Below are 20,414 nucleotides of genomic sequence, written 5' to 3' on the forward strand. Positions count from 1 at the left end.
GCTGTAGAGAGGACACAGCTGACCTAGAGAGCCAGAAAGCAGCCTGGGATACTGGCAGGAAGATCTGACAGATGTACAACACTTGTTACAGGATGTGGTTATAACCACACCTGCTTTGCCACGGGTAAACTCAATCTACATCCAAGAAATCCTGCTTCCAAAGCAGGGTTTGATAAAACACATTAAAACACTAGATAATATACAACAAAACATTTTGTTTGTGGACGAAGACATTTTAACGGGAAACATCTCAAGTTGACTACAGTTCAAAATGACTTTGAATGTATTGTGACTTTTTCCAGCAGGGCCAGAAGTTAGCCTTATATTTACAATAGATTTAGCAGTGAAGTAATGGACTTGTCAGTGTTCCTCCTACAGTCTTTTTTTTATGTTGTCTTAAAAGAGGCTTTTATTTCTTTCTTAGAGAAATGGGCGTCAAACACAGCATTCATTAACCAGAAGTTCTCAGGTGGTCTGTGGATCCCATTCTGGTGATCTGTGTAAAGCTGGCTGATCATGTGTTACAGGGTCTCTCATGTTCCAGTATCTAAATTGCATTAAAAGAAGCTTAAGGGAAAGTATTTAGTTTATTTTAGTAACTGCTGTTGAAATCTCATCCTTGGGGAAAGTCCATCATCAACAGAGATGGTCCACATACTCATAAATGAGAGCGGAGATTATCTCTTTTAAAATGTATTTGCATTATGAACAAGTTTGAGAATCCCTGCATTAAGCCAATACATAGGTTTCCAAGGCATGGAAATTCAGATCACATGTGAAAATTTCTGCCTTTTCACATGTATAGTGAAATGGCTGACAAGAGAAAAGGGGTTAATATACACCAATTGCTGTAGCGAGTTATAGCAACCCCTGCCCAGAGTGCATTTTATTCCATTCATAGTGCAAAATGTTTCTTTACTTGTAATTGACTGTAGCGATAATACATATGCTAGATTGATGACGATGATAAAAATCCTCTGTCCACAGAACACACACTGCGCAAGCGCGCGCACACTGCTTTGTGTCCACATGTCCACTGTCTCGTTGGTGGCTTTTTTGAGACTGTTGACAAATGAGCCAGTTGTGGTGATGGTTTTTGTGATGTGTTCTGTGGCTCACTTGTGGAATAAGAGATAAACTGAAACCACTGACTGCTGTCATGCAGAATAGGTGCCAGAAGCTGTAAACTGAAGACTTTTCATGTCCAACAGCCTTAACCACAGTCCAAACACTGAGCTAGAGGTAAAGGGCTTGGTCTCCCATTATCAATTGTCTGAAGCATTCAGTCAGTTCCAAAGAGTTGTTTCATTCAGTGTTTAATTTTATTGAGAACAGGCTGTAACTTCTAGAGAGAATGAATGCTAAAGTTCAATGGAAAACTGTGTGGCTTAAATGCTCCATTATTGGCTTGAAAATTGCTTTAGACTTTTTTCACACAGCATTCTTGTTCAAAAGTGTAAAATGAGTCTGCAGCATACCAACAAGCCTAAAAGAAACACAATAGAGAAAATATGTTCAATGACCTTGAAAGCATTGGGCAGGGTGGGGGGAGGGAATGATTTCACCTGTTGATATTGTAATCTCTTGATCTAGGATTGAAAGGCTATGTGGCTAGCGTGCCTCTTCAAACCATTTTCAAAATGCTGAGAGAGAAGTGCATAAAGACACTTTAGAACTGAAGAATGTTGCCAAACAAATGGTGGATAGACCTGTGTGGTGAATGATGAAGGAAGGGAATTTTAGGCTTTAACTTAAATAAATAAAATTCAGTAGCCACCAAATATGTAAACATAAGGTACGTGGTTATCTTCTCACTGATCTCTGCTGGCTTGTGTGTTGTAAATCTATCCCACACACTCTTTCTTGTCTTTTTGTCTCATTACTCAAGTATCAGAGGGGTAGCTGTGTTAGTCTGGATCTGTAAAAGCAGCAAAGAATCCTGTGGCACCTTATAGACTCTGTCGGTACGTCTACAGTACGGGATTATTCTGATTTTACATAAACTGGCTTTGTAAAACAGATTGTATGAAGTCGAGTGCACGCGGCCACACTAAGTACATTAATTCGGCGGTGTGCATCCATGGTCCGAGGCTAGCGTCGATTTCCGGAGCGTTGCACTGTGGGTAGCTATTCCATAGCTATCCCATAGTTTCTGCAGTCTCCCCCGCCCCTTGCAATTCTGAGTTGAGATCCCAGTGCCTGATGGGGCAAAAATCGTTGTCGCGGGTGGTTCCGGGTAAATGTCGTCACTTGTTCCTTCCTCTGGGAAAGCAACGGCAGACAATCATTTTGTGCCCTTTTCCCTGGATTGCCCTGGCAGACGCCATAGTACAGCAACCATGGAGCCCGTTCAGCTCTTTTTTTACTGTCACCGTATGTCTACCTGAAGCCGCTGACAGAGGCGTCACTGCAGCGCTACACAGCAGCATTCACTTGCTTTTGCAGAGACGGTTATCAGTCGTTGTGTACCATCTGCTGCCATTGTAAATTGGCAATGAGATGACGGTTATCTGTTGTTCTGTACTGTCTGCTGCTATCATGGGCGCCCCTAGCTGAGGTCGGCTGGGGGCGCAAAGGCAAAAATGGGAATGATTTCCTGAGTCAATACCTCCTTTATGGTATCTATAAATAGAGTCATCCCTGCCTAGAATATGGGGCAAGTGTACTAGAGAACCAGTGTATCAGAGAGCACAGCTGCTCCATGTCAGATCCCGCAGAAATGATGAGCTGCATGCCATTCACGGGGGTTGCCCCTGCAACAACCCCACCCGTTGCTTCCCTCCTCCCCAACCTTCCTGGGCTACCGTGGCAGTGTCGTCCCCCCCATTTGTGTCATGAAGTTTAAAGAATGCAGGAATAAGAAACAGTGACTCATTAGTGAGATAAAATGAGGGAGAGGCAGCCTCCCGCTCAGGGCCAGCTTTAGGCCGATTCAACCGATTCCCAGGAATCGGGCCCCGCGCCTAAGAGGGCCCTGCGCTGAGGGCCGGAGCCCCGGCTGGAGCGCAGCAAGCAGCCCCGCTCTCCTGGCTGGAGCCCCAGCCGCAGCGCGGCAAGCCACCCCGCAGCCCTGCTCTCCCGGCCGGAGCCCTGGCCGGAGCGCGGCAAGCCGCCCCGCTCTCCCGGCCGGAGCCCTGGCCGGAGCGCGGCAAGCCACCCCGCAGCCCCGCTCTCCCGGCCGGAGCGCGGCAAGCCGCCCCGCTCTCCCGGCCGGAGCCCCGGCCGGAGCGCGGCAAGCCACCCCGCAGCCCTGCTCTCCCGGCCGGAGCGCGGCAAGCCGCCCCGCTCTCCCGGCTGGAGCCCCGGCCGGAGCGCGGCAAGCCACCCCGCTCTCCCGGCCGGAGCCCGGCAAGCAGTCCCGCTCTCCCGGCCGGAGCTCCGGCCGGAGCCCGGCAAGCAGTCCCGCTCTCCCGGCCGGAGCTCCGGCCGGAGCCCGGCAAGCAGTCCCGCTCGCCCGGCCGGAGCCCGGCAAGCAGTCCCGCTCGCCCGGCCGGAGCTCCGGCCGGAGCGCGGCAAGCAGTTCCGCTCGCCCGGCCGGAGCTCTGGCCGGAGCGCGGCAAGCCGCCCTGCAGCCCTGCTCTCCCGGCCAGAGCCGCGGCCGGAGAGCAGCAAGCTGCCCCGCAGCCCCACTCTCCCTGCTGGAGCTCTGGGCCCTTTAAATAGCCCCCATAGGCCTGGGATAGCGGGGGGCTTGGGGGCCATTTAAAGGGCCAGGGCTCCAGCTGCCTCTGCCACCCCGTCCTTTAAATAGCCGCTGGAGCCCCGCCACCCCCATGTATTCTCCAGGGCTCTCGCCACTATTTAAAAGGTCCGGGGCAGGGTAAAAGCAGGGGAGCCCTGGGCCCTTTAAATAACCCCCAGAGCCCTGGGATAGCGGGAGGCTTGGGGGCCATTTAAAGGGCCGGGGCTCCAGCTGCCTCTGCTGCACACCCTGCCCTGCCCACAGCCAGCCTCTGCCAACCCCCCTGCCCTGTCTCCAGCCACCTCCTGCCACACACCCCTGTGGCCCTGCCCAAAGCCAGCCAGCCCCCACACACCGCTGCCCGCACCAGTCCTGCACACCCTGCCCACGCCCAACCCCCCTGCCCTATCTCCAGCCAACCCCGCTGCACTCCCCTGCCTGAAGCCAGCCAATTCTGCACTCCTCTGTCTCCAGCCCTCTCAATCCCTGCTGCATCCCCCTGCAGCCCTGCCTGAAGCCAGCCCACCCCACACCCCCGTCTCCAGCCAGCCCTGCACCCCTTGCCCTGCCTGCAGCTAGACCCTACCTCCAGTCAGCCCCTGCTCTGCCTCCAGCCAGCCCCATGTCCACTGCTCCCCTGCAGTTCCCAGGGCAGTAATCTTGCACATCTGCTTCAATGAGGGGGAGAGGGAGCAGCTGGGACCCACACATGTGCACACCTGCAGGGAGTGGCAGGGACCCACACATGTGAAATGGCGGTCATTAATAAGCAATCAACAGCATATATGATGCAATGTACATAATATATAATTGTATTATTTATATAGTTATGGAAAGTAAATAATACATGGAAGAAATTAAAGGCTTTTTTTTACTTTTTTTTTTTTTTTTTTTTAGTCATCCCTGCCAGGACCCCACCGAAAATGTTCAAATTGTGCCCCACACTTCCTAAAGCCGGCCCTGCTCCTGCTGCTATGACAGTCCAGGCAGGACATTAAGCGGTGCGGGGGAGAGGAGCCCAGCATCCCACTGCTGTGATAGTCCAGGCAGTACAGAATCTTTTCTTTACGCAGGAAAGGGAAGGGGCTGATGGAGCTGAGCCCCCAGTTGCTATGATGAGGACGGTTACCAGCCGTTCTGTACCATCTACTGGGAATGACCGGGAATCATTCCTATTTTTACCCAGGCGCCCCCGGCCAGCCTCACCTGAGGCCAGCCAGGAGCACTCACGGGCTGATGACAAGGAGGGCTAGCAGTCCTATTGCACCATCTGCCACCGGGGAGGGGAGAGGAGCGGATACTGCTCTTCACTGCCGCAGCATCGTGTCTACCAGCAGCATTCAGTAGACATAGGGTGACATTGAAAGCAGTCAAGAAACGATTTCTTTCCCTTTTCTTTCACGTGGGGGGGAGAGGGAGTAAATTGTCGAGCTATACCCTGAACTACGCCAGACAATGTGTTTGAACCTACAGGCATTGGGAGCTCAGCCAAGAATGTAAATATTTTTCGGAGATTGCTGTGGACTGTGGGATAGCTGGAGTCCTCAGTTCCCCCTCCCTCCCTCCATGAGCATCCATTTGATTCTTTGGCTTCCCGTTACGCTTGTCACGCAGCACTATGTAGCCTGGAGATTTTTTTCAAATGCTTTGGCATTTCGTCTTCTGTAACGGAGCTCTGACAGAACACATTTGTCTCCCCATACAGCGATCAGATCCTGTATCTCCTGTATGGTCCATGCTGGAGCTCTTTTTGGATTTGGGACTGCATTGCTACCCATGCTGATCAGAGCTCCACGCTGGGCAAACAGGAAATTAAATTCAAAAGTTCGCAGGGCTTTTCCTGTTTACCTGGCCACTGCATCCGAGCTGAGATTGCTGTCCAGAGCAGTCACAGTGGTGCACTGTGGGATGCCGCCCGGAGGCCAATACCGTCGATTTGCAGCCACACTAACCCTAATCCGATATGGTAATACCGATTTTAGTGCTACTCCTCTCTTTGGGGAGGAGTACAAAAACCAATTTAAAGAGCTCTTTATATCGATATAAAGGGCCTCGTAGTGTGGACGGGTACAGCGCTAAATCGGTTTAATGCTGCTAAAATCGGTTTAAACGCGTAGTGTAGACCAGGCCTGTGAGACCAGAGCTTGTGGTATTTTGGGAACTACTGCAGTCTTAACCAATAAACTATAATAGTAAAAAGTCTAGTTAATGTCTGATCGGTTTAATTGCTTATACAGCAACTTTTCCCCTAATGTGAAAACTATTCTGAAAATACAGATACATTACAAAATGCTACTTCAGCCAGTTGCTTCGGTATTTTTGTTTGTTTGTTACCATTTCTTGTAACAATGCTTCTTCATGTATTAGATACACTTTGTACAGTCAGTGTTGAAAGCAAATAAACTAATTTTTCATTTTTCGGATCTGTGTTAGCCTGGTTTTAATACAGCATTGGCTGTTGTCATGGGAAATGCTGAAGGAATTGACAGATAACATGGAATATTACAAGGGAATTCCTTTCTATAGGATATGTTTTAGCCATACAAGTTATTGGGCTTGATACAGGGGTAACTGGGTGAGATATAATGGCCTGTGATATACAGGACGTCAGAACATATCTAATGGACCCTTCTGGCCTTTTCTGTGAAACTAGAAAACTCTCTAGCAGGAATTACTGTTCTCTTTAGGGTAAGTCATTCTCTGCCCACCAATTCAGTGATGTTGCTATGCATTCCATTGCTTTCTGGTTCCCCGATGCGGACCACAGTTCTTGCACAGACATGCTTTCTCCCAGCAAATTTTTGCCAGTCACTGTAGCAACTGTCATCCAGCTGGGAGACACTTCCATCTTTGCTGATGATAGTGCTGCTTTTTGGTCATGCTTTACTTGCTTTCAACAACACTGATTGTAGTCAGGAAGTCTTTCTGCTGAGTGGCTTGAGGGCTGCTGTACTCAGGCACGGCTTGTGTACAGAGTTGCTAAGCTCTGAATTCTCCTCTTTTAGAGGTTGTATGCAATGCTTTATATGCTGAATGAAATACCAAATCTAATCCTTCTCCTGGGTCTAAATTGACCTGGGCACAGGCCTGGCAGCCAGGCGCACCTGAGCTTCTCATTGTGGCTATTGACACTAACTTGTTCCTGGCCTTTGGCCAAGTTGTTTACCTTTTTGTGTGTCTAGTTCTCTACATGCAAAAAAATGGGGAGACTGCCTGGCTACAACAGAGCAATGTTGTGAGGATTAGTTAATGTTGGTACAACTCTTGAAAAATATAAAACTCTAAGTATTAGTGCAGCAACATTAAGAAAGAACCTTCTGGCTGTTGTAAACATTTTCTTGTAAATTATTAAACAGGATTTGCTGCAAACATTAAAGTGCTTTTACTAACCAGCATTTCCTGATCTCTTTCTATATGACCTTCCTTTCATCATCTTTTCACATTCAGGAGGTACTGCAGCTTCACTAATAGGGTCTTTTGTATGTGATGCATAAAGGATATGAAGTAATGCATTTTTTACCTATGACTTAAGTGACCTTCCAATAACATATACCTGTGTTTTCCCCTTTGAGATGATTACTACTCACTTTTACTACCATTCTGAGTAATATGAAATTTAGCAGTCATTCTAGAATGCTTTCAGAATAAAGCATATTCTCATTTCCATGTTCAAAAATTAGGAAAATAACATGGGAACATAGGGATTTCCATACTGAATTGGACTGCTGGACCATCTAATCCAGTAGCCTGTCTCCAACAATGATCAGTACCAGGTGTTTCCAGTATAAGAAATCCTGCAGTTGGAAGTTATGGAATAACCTCACCATAGGCAAAGCACCATTCATTGAAAGGTTGGTTTATGTGGTGAAGCAATAGGGGTTTATAATCCTTCGAAAACTCTTGATTTTTTTTCTCTTTTTTTAAAATCCTGATGAGAGTAAGTCTGGATATTCTTGTCATCCATAGTAATGGTCTTTTTTTTATGAAACCTGTTAAGCTTTTAGCCTCAGTGATATTTTTGGCAGTGAGTTTCATGGGCTATGTAGTATTGTGTAGAAGAAAATTTTCCTTTCATTTGTTTGAAATTTGCTTCCTCTGTGTGAAGATGTGAATATAACTTACTGGTTCATGTAAACAATAATATCTCTGTCATTATATTAAAATAACAGTTTGGGGAACTAGACAGTAGGACACAATCTGGTTTAGGCTGCTAGTGAACAAAAGTCATTACCATCTGCCAGGTGTTTGAGATGAACTGAACAACTCTTACTGTAGCTCCCAGGGAATGGATGATTACATTACAATAAGCACAATCAAAATTAGCACTATTTTGAATCATTATCAGTAGCCTGCACAGACTGAATGACCATCTTGATCATAGAAGTGATCCTTCCAGTTAAGGCAGCGCATATACCGTATGGCAGCAGTGCTACTTCTGTGAAAAAAACCCTCTTTTGGGAATGGTTGTATCCTGATCTCTGAAGTCTGTGAAATACTGAGTGCATCCTGGGATGAATAAATAGGAATCCTGATAAATTATACCTAAGCACAGTGACTAGATACTTCAGAAGATATACCGATTTATAAGTCTAAATAGGCATGATCGTCTGTCATCTTCAAAGCTAAACTGATTTCCTACACAATTTCTAAATATTAGACATTGAAGCTAAGTTCTCTGTTGGCATTTGTCTGTGACTATTTTCATGTAGTGTTATTTTTCCCCTACACATGTCCAAGTGTGTGTGTGTGTGGTGTGTGTGTGTGTTTCTGCCCGCCCTTCTCCTCCCTCCTGGGATTACTGCCTTTTTAGTATGTCTGGAGTTAAAGATGTGGGAATGAAAGGGCATTATACCTCTCACTTGTCCCAGGGAAGGAAAAGAGCATCTCATTCATTAGGGAAGTGGACTAACTATAATGGTGCGTAATATAAAACCTAATAGTACAGTAAAGTCATTTCTCCCTTGATTTACTGACTTTGGTAGAGTTTTTATGTGTGTTAGAATAATTGTTCTTCTGGCAGTTTTTCCCTGCAATCCTGATAGTAGGCTTATTAGTTCTATCTCAAAAGAATTATTGAAAGGATGCAGTTTGGTGAATCTTTTTTTCTTAAAGTTCCACTTGATTAGTACACTCTAAATCTGATTGTCACTGTGATTGTAAGAGTAATATGAAATGGAGACAATGGTAAACAAGTATTTAGCAGTGGACTCTTTAACTCATAATTCCAGTGAGTAACCTGTTTTAAAATTTTGGGATCTTGCTTTATTTTTAATGACGATCTTTCATTGATTTGGGTAGTACAATTTTTTTTCATAATCTTTGAATTGAAATAACATGACTGATCTCAACTACACCTAATACAGTGTGTGTGTGGTTTTTACTTGTATCATATTGCTTAGAAATACATTTCTGCTTTATTCTCAAGAATTACTTGATTGTATTTTTATTAAATAAGTGGTTTGATCAGCATTGTTTTAATACAGTTTCACTTTGTTCCACAGGCAGTGCTAATGAATAACATCACAGCAAATGAGCTATTTATCCAGAATCTAAAAGGTACCTTTTTATTGTAGTTCTGTTATTATCAGACTTAAAGCCGGTTCTCTCAGAGACTCAGTCTTACTTCTGTGTCTTTTGGGTGTGTGAGCTCTCCATCTTAAAGCCATGGGAAAGTGTAGGAACTGTCATAAAGTAGACCCTGCCCATGTACAGGTTCCTCATGGGTGCAGGGCTTATGCCATACTACCTTCAGTGGTGTTCTGTGTAGGCAAAAGGGTCCAACCACGTGGCTCTTAGTGCAGGACTCCACGGCCTTAGGTGTTAATGGCAGAAAATAACTAACATAAATAGAACAGACTCCCCCTATATTAATAATATATACTTGAACAACTTATCTGTTCCCAAGCGCATAGTATAATCTTCTTTCAACTCTAAAATTCTATACTCCTATATATGGGTGGGAGTAATACCCATATATCTGAAAGGAAAATTTGGCCTTATTAATTATTATCCACTTTGATGTATTCAGAATCATTGCTAGAGAGTTATGCCTTCTAGCGTTTGGGCCATTGGTAAATATAATCGTCAGCCTCTCTGACGTGCTCAGCTTCCTCACACAAAACTCTTTCAAAGCAAAGCATTCAGGGTGTTACAGCACGATGGAGGAGGTTCCACCACAGAAAACTACTGACTTACAAACAATCCTGCTTTGTGAACTGTAAACTACTATTAGAGGGTGAATGTGATGGTCCCCTCCGGTGTTATCTGGACTAGTGATCTTCTAGGTCATTCCAATCCCTGACTCTGAGAGCCAGCCTTACCCTGCTCTGCTGTGAGAACCCCCACTCCTGGGCTGTTCACGCACAGCCTCTGGCATGTAAGCTGCTCCTTGGATTGTGCAACTGAATGACACTAGCCAATATCTCTGGTCCCAGACACAACCCTGGGAACCTCCGTCTTGCAGTGTCCAGTTATGTCTGCTGGACGCTGCAAGCTTGTATGAGTTCATCAATTTAAGAAAGAAATTGATATGTACCAGGCTTGTTATCCCAAGGGGAGTCTCTGATAGGCTTCAAACCAAATTCACTGCTTCAGGTAGAATAAACAAACAGATTTAATAACTATAAAGATAGATTTTAAGTGATTGTAAGTTAAAGCATAACAAGCTGGATTTGGTCAAATGAAATAAAAGCAAAACACATTCTAAGCTGATCTTAACACTTTCAGTGCCCTTACAAACTTAGATGCTTCTCACCACAGGCTGGCTGGTTTCCCTTCAGCCAGGCTCTCCGCTTTGATCAGTGCTTCAGTCGTTTGGTGGTGATGTCAGTAGATGGAGGTGGAAGAGAGAGAGTGAGCATGGCAAATGTCTCTCCCTTTTATCATGTTCTTTCTTCCTTCTTGGCTTCTCCCCCCCCCCCCGAGTCAGGTGAGCATTGCCTCGTCGCAGTCCCAAACTGACCAAAGGAAGGGAGGTGACTCACTGAGAGTCCAGCAGATCCTTTGCTGCAGCCTAGGCCAGCGTCCTTTGTTCCTGTGAGGCTGTGTCATAAACAGATAGCTAAGGGTTAATGTCTCTTTCACCTGAAGCACCTGACCAGAGGACCAATCAGGAAACCGGATTTTTTCAACTTTGGGTGGAGGGAATTGTGTGTCTGAGTCTTTTGTCTGCCTGCCTGCTTTCTCTGAGCTTTGAAGAAGTAGTTCTACTTTCTAATCTTCTGTTTCTAAGTGTAAGGACAAAGAGATCAGATAGTAAGTTATATGGTTTCTTTTCTTTGGTATTTGCATGAATATAAGTGCTGGAGTGCTTTGATGTGTATTCTTTTTGAATAAGGCTGTTTATTCAATATTCTTTTAAGCAATTGACCCTGTGTTGTATCATCTTAATACAGAGAGAACATTTGTATGTATTTTTCTTTCTTTTTATATAAAGCTTTCTTTTAAGACCTGTTGAAGTTTTTCTTTACTTCAGGGAAATTGAGTCTGTACTCACCAGGGAATTGGTGGGAGGAAGGAATCGGGGAGATCTGTGTGTTGGATTGCTAGCCTGATTTTGCATTCCCTCTGGGGGAATAGGAAAGTACTTTTTGTTTCCAGGATTGGGAACAGAGAGGGAGATTCACTCTGTTTGGATTCACAGAGCTTGTGTCTGTGTATCTCTCCAGGAGCACCTGGAGGGGGGAAGGGAAAAAGGATTATTTCCCTTTGTTGTGAGACTCAAGGGATTTGGGTCTTGGGGTCCCCAGGGAAGGTTTTTCAGGGGGACCAGAGTGCCCCAAAACACTCTAATTTTTTGGGTGGTGGCAGCAGGTACCAGGTCCAAGCAGGTAACTAAGCTTGGAGGTTTTCATGCTAACCCCCATATTTTGGACGCTAAGGTCCAAATCTGGGAATAAGGTTATAACAGGCTGGGCTGGGTTTCTCCCATACATGCCTTGATGAGGTGTGAACTGCCTCTCTGCTATTAGAGAGTATTTGCCTCAGCTTGCTTTAAGCCATGAGGATACATTTTCAGCCTGATAGCTGTATACATGAAATTATAACCAATAACATTACTGTAACAACAATTACTATAACATCAATGCTCAGTGCATCAGGAGCCTTCCGAAGACAAACTTAGCATTAGATACCACACAATCAAATTATAAGGATGAACATGGGGGTGTAATGTGTTCCCACGAGTACAGAACATCACAATGAACTGTAAACTTGAATTTAGATAAGTAGTAGGAAAATTACCATTGTAGCCTGCACTATAGTGACTAGTCCTTCAGTGACCTTTAGTATGCTAGGTTGCAAGCCAAGAGCATCTAGAGAATATAGATGAGTTAGACCTCTCCCTTTGGAGAAGGGGAGGTAGAAAACCCTCCCCTGTCCTCTGTGTTTTTGCTGCTGAGCAGGTGCCACAATGTGACTCTGTATTAGGTCTACCAAAGTATCATGAATTTGGGAGACTGAGAAAAGTAGCCAATAGAGCTTTCTCACTATCAAATTTGCATCTTTGATTTTGGAGGGAGGGATTTGTTGATCTTAATATAATATTCTATTAAAAATAATAATTCTCTCTTGGCCCAGAACACTTGATAAAGTTACAGAAGGAATACGGAAAGCTACAACGGGATGTGTACCAGTTTCAGAAAAACCAGACTAACCTTCAGAAGAAATTTTCCTATGATATGTAAGTTTGTTCTTTTAAATACATGACTTACAGAATGAAAGGTCATAAGTCAAATTTATTCTTTTGAAACCTGTACTTGAATACTGCACTTTTCCTCATAGTTACAGTTTTAAAATATAAATGCTGCTAGTAGATGTTTTGAGACTAGGTAGCATTTTCAGAAAAGAAAAATAATATACCAGCTATGGTCCTGATTGGTTTCTGCTCATTTGTGTGAGTACTTGTGGCTCCCATCACCATAGTATTGGAGCACTTCACAAACATTTCTGACTTGTGTTCCTCTCAGTGCTCCTGGCACACAGGGAAGTACAATTATCCCCACTTTACAGATAGTCTCTCTGTGCCTCAGTTCCCTAAGTGACTTGCCAAAGTCACACAAGAAATCTGTGGGAGGGTCAGAATTTGAACACGGATCTTCCAAGTCTCAGCCAGAGCTTTAATCAGATCTTTGCTATGTTTCCTGAAGTTGTCGTCGTCGTCGTCGTCTTCTTTTGTATGGCTAAAACCAGCAATGTTAGGTGTCCAAGTCTAGCGCAGCAATCCAATTGATTGCTTCAGGTGACACAGAGTGGATAGCTGAGATGCCACTGGGATGTGGATTGTTTGGGAGACTGATTGATGAGGTGCTCCATAGTTTGAAGTCAATTTCCACAGTCAGAAATAGGATGGTGTCTCAGTCCCCCTTTATGGAGGAGGTAAGAGCATCTGCCATGTGATGTGTGGATGCGATTCGAAGTGGACATGTTTTCCACAGAAGTGAAAAGTAACTGGGTTTTTCATTTGGGTCCTTGAGGTGTTTATTTGGCAGTTAGTGTCTTTCCAGCTTGCTTGCTATTGATTTTCAGGGGAAAACCCCAAATCTTCAAGCTCCTGTGTTGCAAGCCAGAAAGGTTTTCTGGAGTTGAGTTGGAATCTCAGTAAATTTACATAAGGACTTAATGTATTGAAAGGTCCTTGTTAATTCAAATATGATGGACTTTTGATGATTATTTTTTTAGATGAATTTGAGGTAGGTGGTATCTGCCAATATGTGAAGCCGTGGTTGAGGTGTTGATTTCACTGTGCCCTAAACAGCAATGGAAATAGGTACTCCTGAAGCATTGTAAGTTGTGAATAACAAAGTATATGTGCAGGGATACTGGTAAGATCTTCGATAACCCTTAACACTTCTATGTACTCACTAGGACTTATTCTCTCTTACTGAAGCTGTTTGAAAATATTATTTCCTGTACTAATTATGAGTTGTTTTTTCCCTTTCTTGCTAACATTGATGTTCCTTTCTCTGTATCTTGTGAAAGATGAACCAATGCAACTTCCTTTGCTTACATTCTTATAATTATTATGGCTCTCTACTCAGTTAGCAGCAAGTTGACTTGTGCTTCCTATGCTGGCAGGACTGGTACTTCCACAGCAATGGAATGAAAAAGTCAGATCCTATGTAAGCAGTAGCTTACTTTGGTTTCTGATAAATCTTGACAACTGTCACGAAGAAGAAAATTTTTGCTAATATGGACCTGATCCAAACTTGAAATCAATATGAATTTTGCCTGCTTTAGAACTGAAGGATAAGTCTCTGTTTTGTTTTGTTCTGCTGATTGTACTCTATACATTTGTAAACTGTGGCTTAAGAACTGATATTTAGTATGTGGAGCACCTCCTGCACAAGATTAGGCCCCATATTCGAGCTACTTTTCAAATAGTTATACATTACTAGGCTTTGTTTAGTTTATTTTGAATTGCACGTTAGGTATGGGCCTTCAGACTTCTAGCTCCAGAAAAGGTTAATTGTCAGATGGTCTCAAATGAAGATACCTGTGAAACAATTGACCTTGTTTCTTGTATATATGGACAAAGACAGGTGATATGTTAGTATACTTTGTAGACTTTGTTTAAATTGTAGAGCAACTGACTTCCTAATGATTCACCTTGTTTACTTAAATAAATACTGATCTTATGAAACTGAAACCTTAGAATCATAGAATGTCAGGGTTGGAAGGGACCTCAGGAGGTCATCTAGTCCAACCCCCTGCTCAAAGCAGGACCAATCCCCAGACAGATTTTTGCCCCAGATCCCTGAATGGCCTGCTCAAGGATTGGACTTACAACCCTGGGTTTAGCAGGCCAGTGCTCAAAGCACTGAGCTATCCCTTCCCGCTTATAGGCCTTATACATGTAACTTGGTTTTCTACCTTTGTTGAACCCAACAGATGGCCAATGCTACCTCTTGACATGTTTAAAGGTGTGGAAGACGAGGACAGAATCATGTCTTTGGGGCTTCTGCTGCATAATCCTCTGCTAGACGCAGGACTGGAGGCAGCAAAGATCAGTTATTTGCCAGAAATTCCCATGGAAGGCGGAGATCTGCAAGAGCAATTTTATACCACACACTAAATGGGATGTCTTTAATGCTAATGACCCAGATCTTCACACACAGGAGGGAATCTATGCACAAAACTCCCCCTTTTATTATGAAGTGGGCCTCAGGCACAATCCACCCATAACCCTCTCCCTCTCCTTCCCCCAAGGCCCTTCAGAGAGTATGGTGGGCTCCCAATCAGCTCTAGTTACAGGCCTGTCTATTCTTCTCAGTAAGGAGTCTCCAATCACGTAGACCTGCCTTTTCCTGGTAACAGTGTGATTCTCCGGTCTATCCCCCGCACCTGCTGGCTGCAAGTCCTCTCAATTCCTATTCACCCTTGCAATCCTCCTGGGGCTCATATTTGGTGTTGCCTCCATTGACTCCTTCCCTCCTCTTGTAGGACTATCAGCTCTTCTCTTTTTCCTTGCCCTCTGTCCTTCAGCGGCCACCTGCTGTGCCCCTTCTTCATTTTCCAACTCTGCAAACCTGTTCCTGAGTTCTGTTTCTCCTTCACTGGCCCGTCTTTTCCTCTGCCTGGTTCTCTTAGTCACATGCTTCCACCGTCCACTTTCCTCTCCCAGCAGTCTCTCCTCTGAATTCTTTGGTCCTGCTTCCATCTGCACGTCTGAGCTTATCCCTTCAGCCCCCTCATGTCTGTGCTCCATCATCTGCTCAAACCCCCTTCTAAACTCCACCAGAGTTTCGACCTGCATCTCCAGTTCTCGGATCTTTTCTTCCATCAGCTCTGTCAGGCGGCACTTCATGCAGACAAAACTCTTTTCAGGTACCCCCTCCAGGATCATGTACGTGCCGCAGCTTCCACATCCAGTCATCCTCATTGTGTCTTTCACTGCTACCTCTGTATCAGTCATAGCCTTCCCACCTAAAGCCTGGTAGTGCATGGAACAGAACACAACACAAACCCCCAGCAGGCACCAGACCGCCACCCACTCCCTTAACAGGCCTGTTGGTTCCTCTGTCTTAGTCTCCCCCGCAACTTCCCCCTGGAAACTCCCTCTGAAACTCCCCTGTTGGCAGCTCTGTTTGCTGGCTCCTGTGCCGCTGCAGCTGTCTGTGGGATGGTGTGATGGGATAGCTTAATTTTGGCAATTGATCTTTGATATCAGCGGATAAGTATGCCCAGTGTTCTGTGATGGGATGTTGGATGGGATGGGATCTGAGTTACTGCAGAGAATTCTTTCCTGAGTGCTGGCTGGTGAGTCTTGCCCGCATGCTTAGGGTTTAGCTGATCGCCATATTTGGGGTCGAGAAGGAATTTTCCTCCGGGGCAGATTGGCAGAGGCCCTGGAGGTTTTTTGCCTTCCTCTGCAGCATGGGGCACGGGTCACTTGCTGGTGGATTCTCTGCAGCTTGAGGTCTTCAAACCACAATTTGAAGACTTCAATAACTCGGACATAGGTTAGGAGTTTGTTATAGAAGTGGAGGGGTAGGTTTCTGTGGCCTGCTTTGTGCAGGAGGTCAGACTAGATGATCACATTGGTCCCTTCTGACCTTAAAGTCTAAGAGTCTATGAGTGTAGACTAGGTGTCAGGGATATATCACACAGTAGCCAGGCCCAGGTTGAAGACCTGGTAGTGTGGCACCAAGGAATCCATGCTTCCAGGTTGGTGGGGGTCTCATAGACCTAAGGTCAGAAGGGACCATTATGGTCATCTAGTCTGACCTCCTGCACAATGCAGGCCACAGAATCTCACCTACCCACTCCTGTAACAAACCCCTAACCTATGTCTGAGTTATTGAAGTCTTCAAATCATGGTTTAAAGATCTCAAGGTGCAAAGACTCCTCCAGCAAGTGACCTGTGCCCCATGCTGCAGAAGAAGATGAAAAACCTCCAGGGCCTCTGCCAGTCTTGCCTGGAGGAAAATTCCTTCCCAACCCCAAATATGGCAATCAATTAAACCCTGAGCATGTGGGCAAGACTCACCAGCCAACACCCAGGAAAGAATTCTCTAGTAATTCAGCTCCCACCCCATCTAACATCCCATCACAGACCATTGGGCATATTTACCTGCTAATAATCAAAGATGAATTAATTGCCAAAATTAGGCTATCCCATCATGCCATTCCCTCCATAAACTTATCAAACTTAGCTTTGAAGCCAGATGTGTCTTTTGCCCCCACTACTCCCCTTGGAAAGCCGTTCCAGAACTCCTCTAATGGTTAGAAACCTTCGTCTAATTTCAAGTCTAAACTTCCTAGTGTCCAGTTTATATCCATTTGTTCTTGTATCCACATTGGTACTAAACTTAAATAATTCCTCTCCCTCCCTGATATTTATCCCTCTGATATATTTATAAAGAGCAATCCTATCTCCCCTCAGCTTTCTTTTGGTTAGGCTAAACAAGCCAAGCAATTTGAGTCTCCTTTCATAAGCCAGAGTCAGAACACTTGTGGAGGTGTAGGGCCTCTGAGTGGCTTCTGGGGATCAGGCATGTTTTAAGGGTAGGAGTGAAGGGGTTAGGAAACATGACCTTTTCTGATAGTGCAGTTCCATCTCCCCAACAGGGGTAGCTGTGTGGAATCCCTATGGAGCTTTCCTCCTTCTAAGACGCCTCCCATGGGCTACCTGTGCAGGGGATATTCTGGGTTTATGGTTGCCCAATTATTATCTCAGTCAAGAAAGGCAGAAATTGTTTCCATCACTGCATAAGTTGCATTGTACAGACGTACATAGTTTCTATTCATATGTTTCTTATTTTTATACCTATAGAAAATACTTTTCATGATTTTATGGCGCATTTCACAGGCAGTATAATGTGTCAGACTTAACATTGCTGTTAACTTTTTATATTACCTGTTGTGCTTTCTTTTTACTGTTGCCTTAACACTGCACTGCACTTTGTATTTCATTCGTCATAGAAATGTGTACATAAGCGTGCTCAGTAGAGGGCAAGTCACACTTTTTGAATGGGTATAGAGAGAAAGGAAGAAAGAACTTGTGACATATACATTCTAAAGGCTTAGGAATGATCATTTTCCATCTTATTTGTGTATTGAGCCTTTTGAAGAAGTAATTACTTTGTTGGCAAGCATAAAAAGATCTTCACAGTATTATTTACTCTTGAGGAAATAAATAGTATCTTCTAATTCATTTTGAGAGCAGTAAAACCAAACATTGCTGTCAGCATAGTGTGGTCTATGGTATGTGATAATGAAATAACATGAGGTGGTGGTGATTAAAGAGAGGGCACTTTCACTGTGCCTACATGTCTGCCATTGAGAACTGCTAATCCTCCATGAGTTCAATTTAAGTTTAGTGAGGGGGAGAAAATGAGGAGCGGTAGTATCATTCAGTACCAGAAAATGGGTTAAAATTAGAAATACAGTTAAAAAATTACTCAGAAGCATGACCGGGTATAAATTGTCTTGCTTAAAAAAGAGAGATTTCAGTACAGACAGCAATGCTACAGCTCTGAATTGTGCATGTTAAATTAGAAGACATTGAGAAAATCAATTATTATAATAGTCTCTAACAGTTTTGGTTCTGAATCTTGTGGGAAACATACTACTGTCTTTTAGGAGGGAAAGTGTTCATTAAAGCCTTAGCACAATCTAGTCCTTCAGAAGAATTTGTTACATCTAGGAATGAGAGTAGAAGCTCTTCTAGCAGTTCTTATGTTCTTAGCAAACTGAAATTCAGAAATGTGGTTTCATGCCCACAAAATGAAAGAGTCTTTGTTGTCTGCATTGCTGTATATTGGCAGCAGGTTAAAATGCTCTTTATTCAGTATAGTGTCTCTCATTTCCTCCTCTTTGAATTAGTCATGATCAGTAATTAAGCTCACCTTTCACCTTGATAGGAATGCAAACACTTTCACATGAGTAAACTCCTGAGGACAAAGCATGTATATTCAGTGTGTTTGTGATTCAGTGTGATAGTTCTGTTCCACGTACTGTCTTCTCAAGATGCAGCAGGGTACTTCTGCCACACTCAGAATTACAAGGCATTGAGTAACAATTATTTGGACTATATGCCAGTTGAATGTTTTGTCATAAGACAAGAGCAGCAAAATCTGCAGCAGACCTATTTGTTTCAATTAGTTAATCTGGTGTACTCTAAAATTGTCACAGAAGGAACGTCCTCTGGATTATAAAGGTTTGTTCTTTTTTGTTTGTTTCATTTTTTAATCTAACCCTGAAAAGTTTAAAACAAACCAACCAACCAGACTGGTAGTTCCTCTTTCAAAAAGGACAGCCTCAGCGGCAGAGGGAGCAATAGTAATGTTATGAGTGGGGCCCTACCAAATTCACGGCCATGAAAAATGCATCACAAACCGTGAAATCTGGTCTCTCCCCATGAAATCTGGTCTTTTGTGTGCCCCACTAGTAGCAGCACAGAGGTAAGAGTTCCAATACTACAGGGTGGCCTGCAGAGCTGAGCGGTGGAGACTGGAGGCTGCTGACTGAGGGCCCAGCTCTGCAGGCAGCAGCACAGAAGTAAGGGTGGCAATATCATACCAGGCCATACTTACTTCTGTGCTGCTGCTGGCGGAAGCTCTGCCTTCAGCCTGGGCTCCTGGCCAGCAGCTGCTGCTTGCCAGCTGCCCAGCTCTGAAGGCAGTACCGCCACCAGCAGCAGTGCAGAAGTAAGGCTAGCAGTACCACAACCCGCCCTTACACTACCCCCCACACACACACACTAACACCACCGGCCCCGCAATTCCTCTTTGGGGTCAGGACCCCTACAATTACAACACTGAAATTTCAGATTTATATAGCCAAAATCATGACATTTATGATTTTTTAAATCCTGTAACTATGAAATTGACCAAAATAGACTGTGAATTTTGTAGGGCCCTAGTTATGAGCTTGGTATAGCTTGAGGTTAAAACCTCATTCAAACTGATGTGTGAATGCGCCCATCTTTGTAAGAAACATTTAAGCTTTGTTTTACATGTGGCTCCTTAACAGATTCTGCCCAGGGTCGAGGAGGGTTCCACTGGGTATTGTGACAGGATGTGAGTGTGTGTGTGTGTATGTGTGAGGGAAAGCAAAACATACACAAACGAGACAAAAGAGAGAGGCAGAAGTAAAAAAGAAAACCAAGAAATAGCTTTGTGAGCATTGTGTGACCCTGGAAAAAGCTAGAGAGAGCTTTTGGTTTTGGCCAGAGAGGCTTGATTGAGACTGTAAGCTAAGAAACTGCGTCTTTTGTGTTTGATTCCTCCTGTGTTTGAAGAAGCAGGACTTTGTACATTCCTTGTAAATAAACAATATTGCATTAAAAAAAAATCAGACTTCCATCAATTTCTACTTCCAACTGGAGTGTCCCTGGCCTGAAATTTGACTAGCTACTCAGATTACCATTGTCCTTTTTGATCCAACAAACCTTACTCCCAGTGCTATGCCATGGTTGACAGGTGCTCACACACAAATGAGGAGGTCAACTAAACTAAGCCATGATGGCTTGTTATATTAGAAACAGAGGGAGAACTAAGTGGGAGTTATTTGTCAAAAATAAAAACTTTATAGCAAGACAACTGAGTGCTAAATTTTTAAGATGTTACAAAATACTTAAAAAAAAATTCTCTAATCAAGAATGTGACTGTAATGCATGAAGTGGGGACTATGGGCTTTGAAGTAAGTCTGTAGTTTTGTTTTTGTTTAATTCAATTCTGTGACTCTCCTTTCCTGCTTTTGGAATTAGTCATGATTAGGCTTGAATGTGAAT

General features: G+C 44.2%; 1 protein-coding gene across 1 annotated transcript in view; it reads left to right on the forward strand.

Annotated features, from left to right (window-relative positions):
• Positions 1 to 20,414, forward strand: part of GOLM1 (golgi membrane protein 1) — a 56,623-nt gene that overhangs the window by 17,431 nt on the left and 18,778 nt on the right. The window contains exons 4-5 of the mRNA XM_050945952.1: positions 9,184 to 9,238; positions 12,260 to 12,362. Coding sequence (XP_050801909.1) covers positions 9,184 to 9,238; positions 12,260 to 12,362 — 158 coding nt within the window. The remainder of the gene's footprint in view (positions 1 to 9,183; positions 9,239 to 12,259; positions 12,363 to 20,414) is intronic.

Source organism: Gopherus flavomarginatus, chromosome 3, assembly GCF_025201925.1.
Source record: "Gopherus flavomarginatus isolate rGopFla2 chromosome 3, rGopFla2.mat.asm, whole genome shotgun sequence".
Classification (NCBI taxonomy): Eukaryota; Metazoa; Chordata; order Testudines; family Testudinidae; genus Gopherus; species Gopherus flavomarginatus.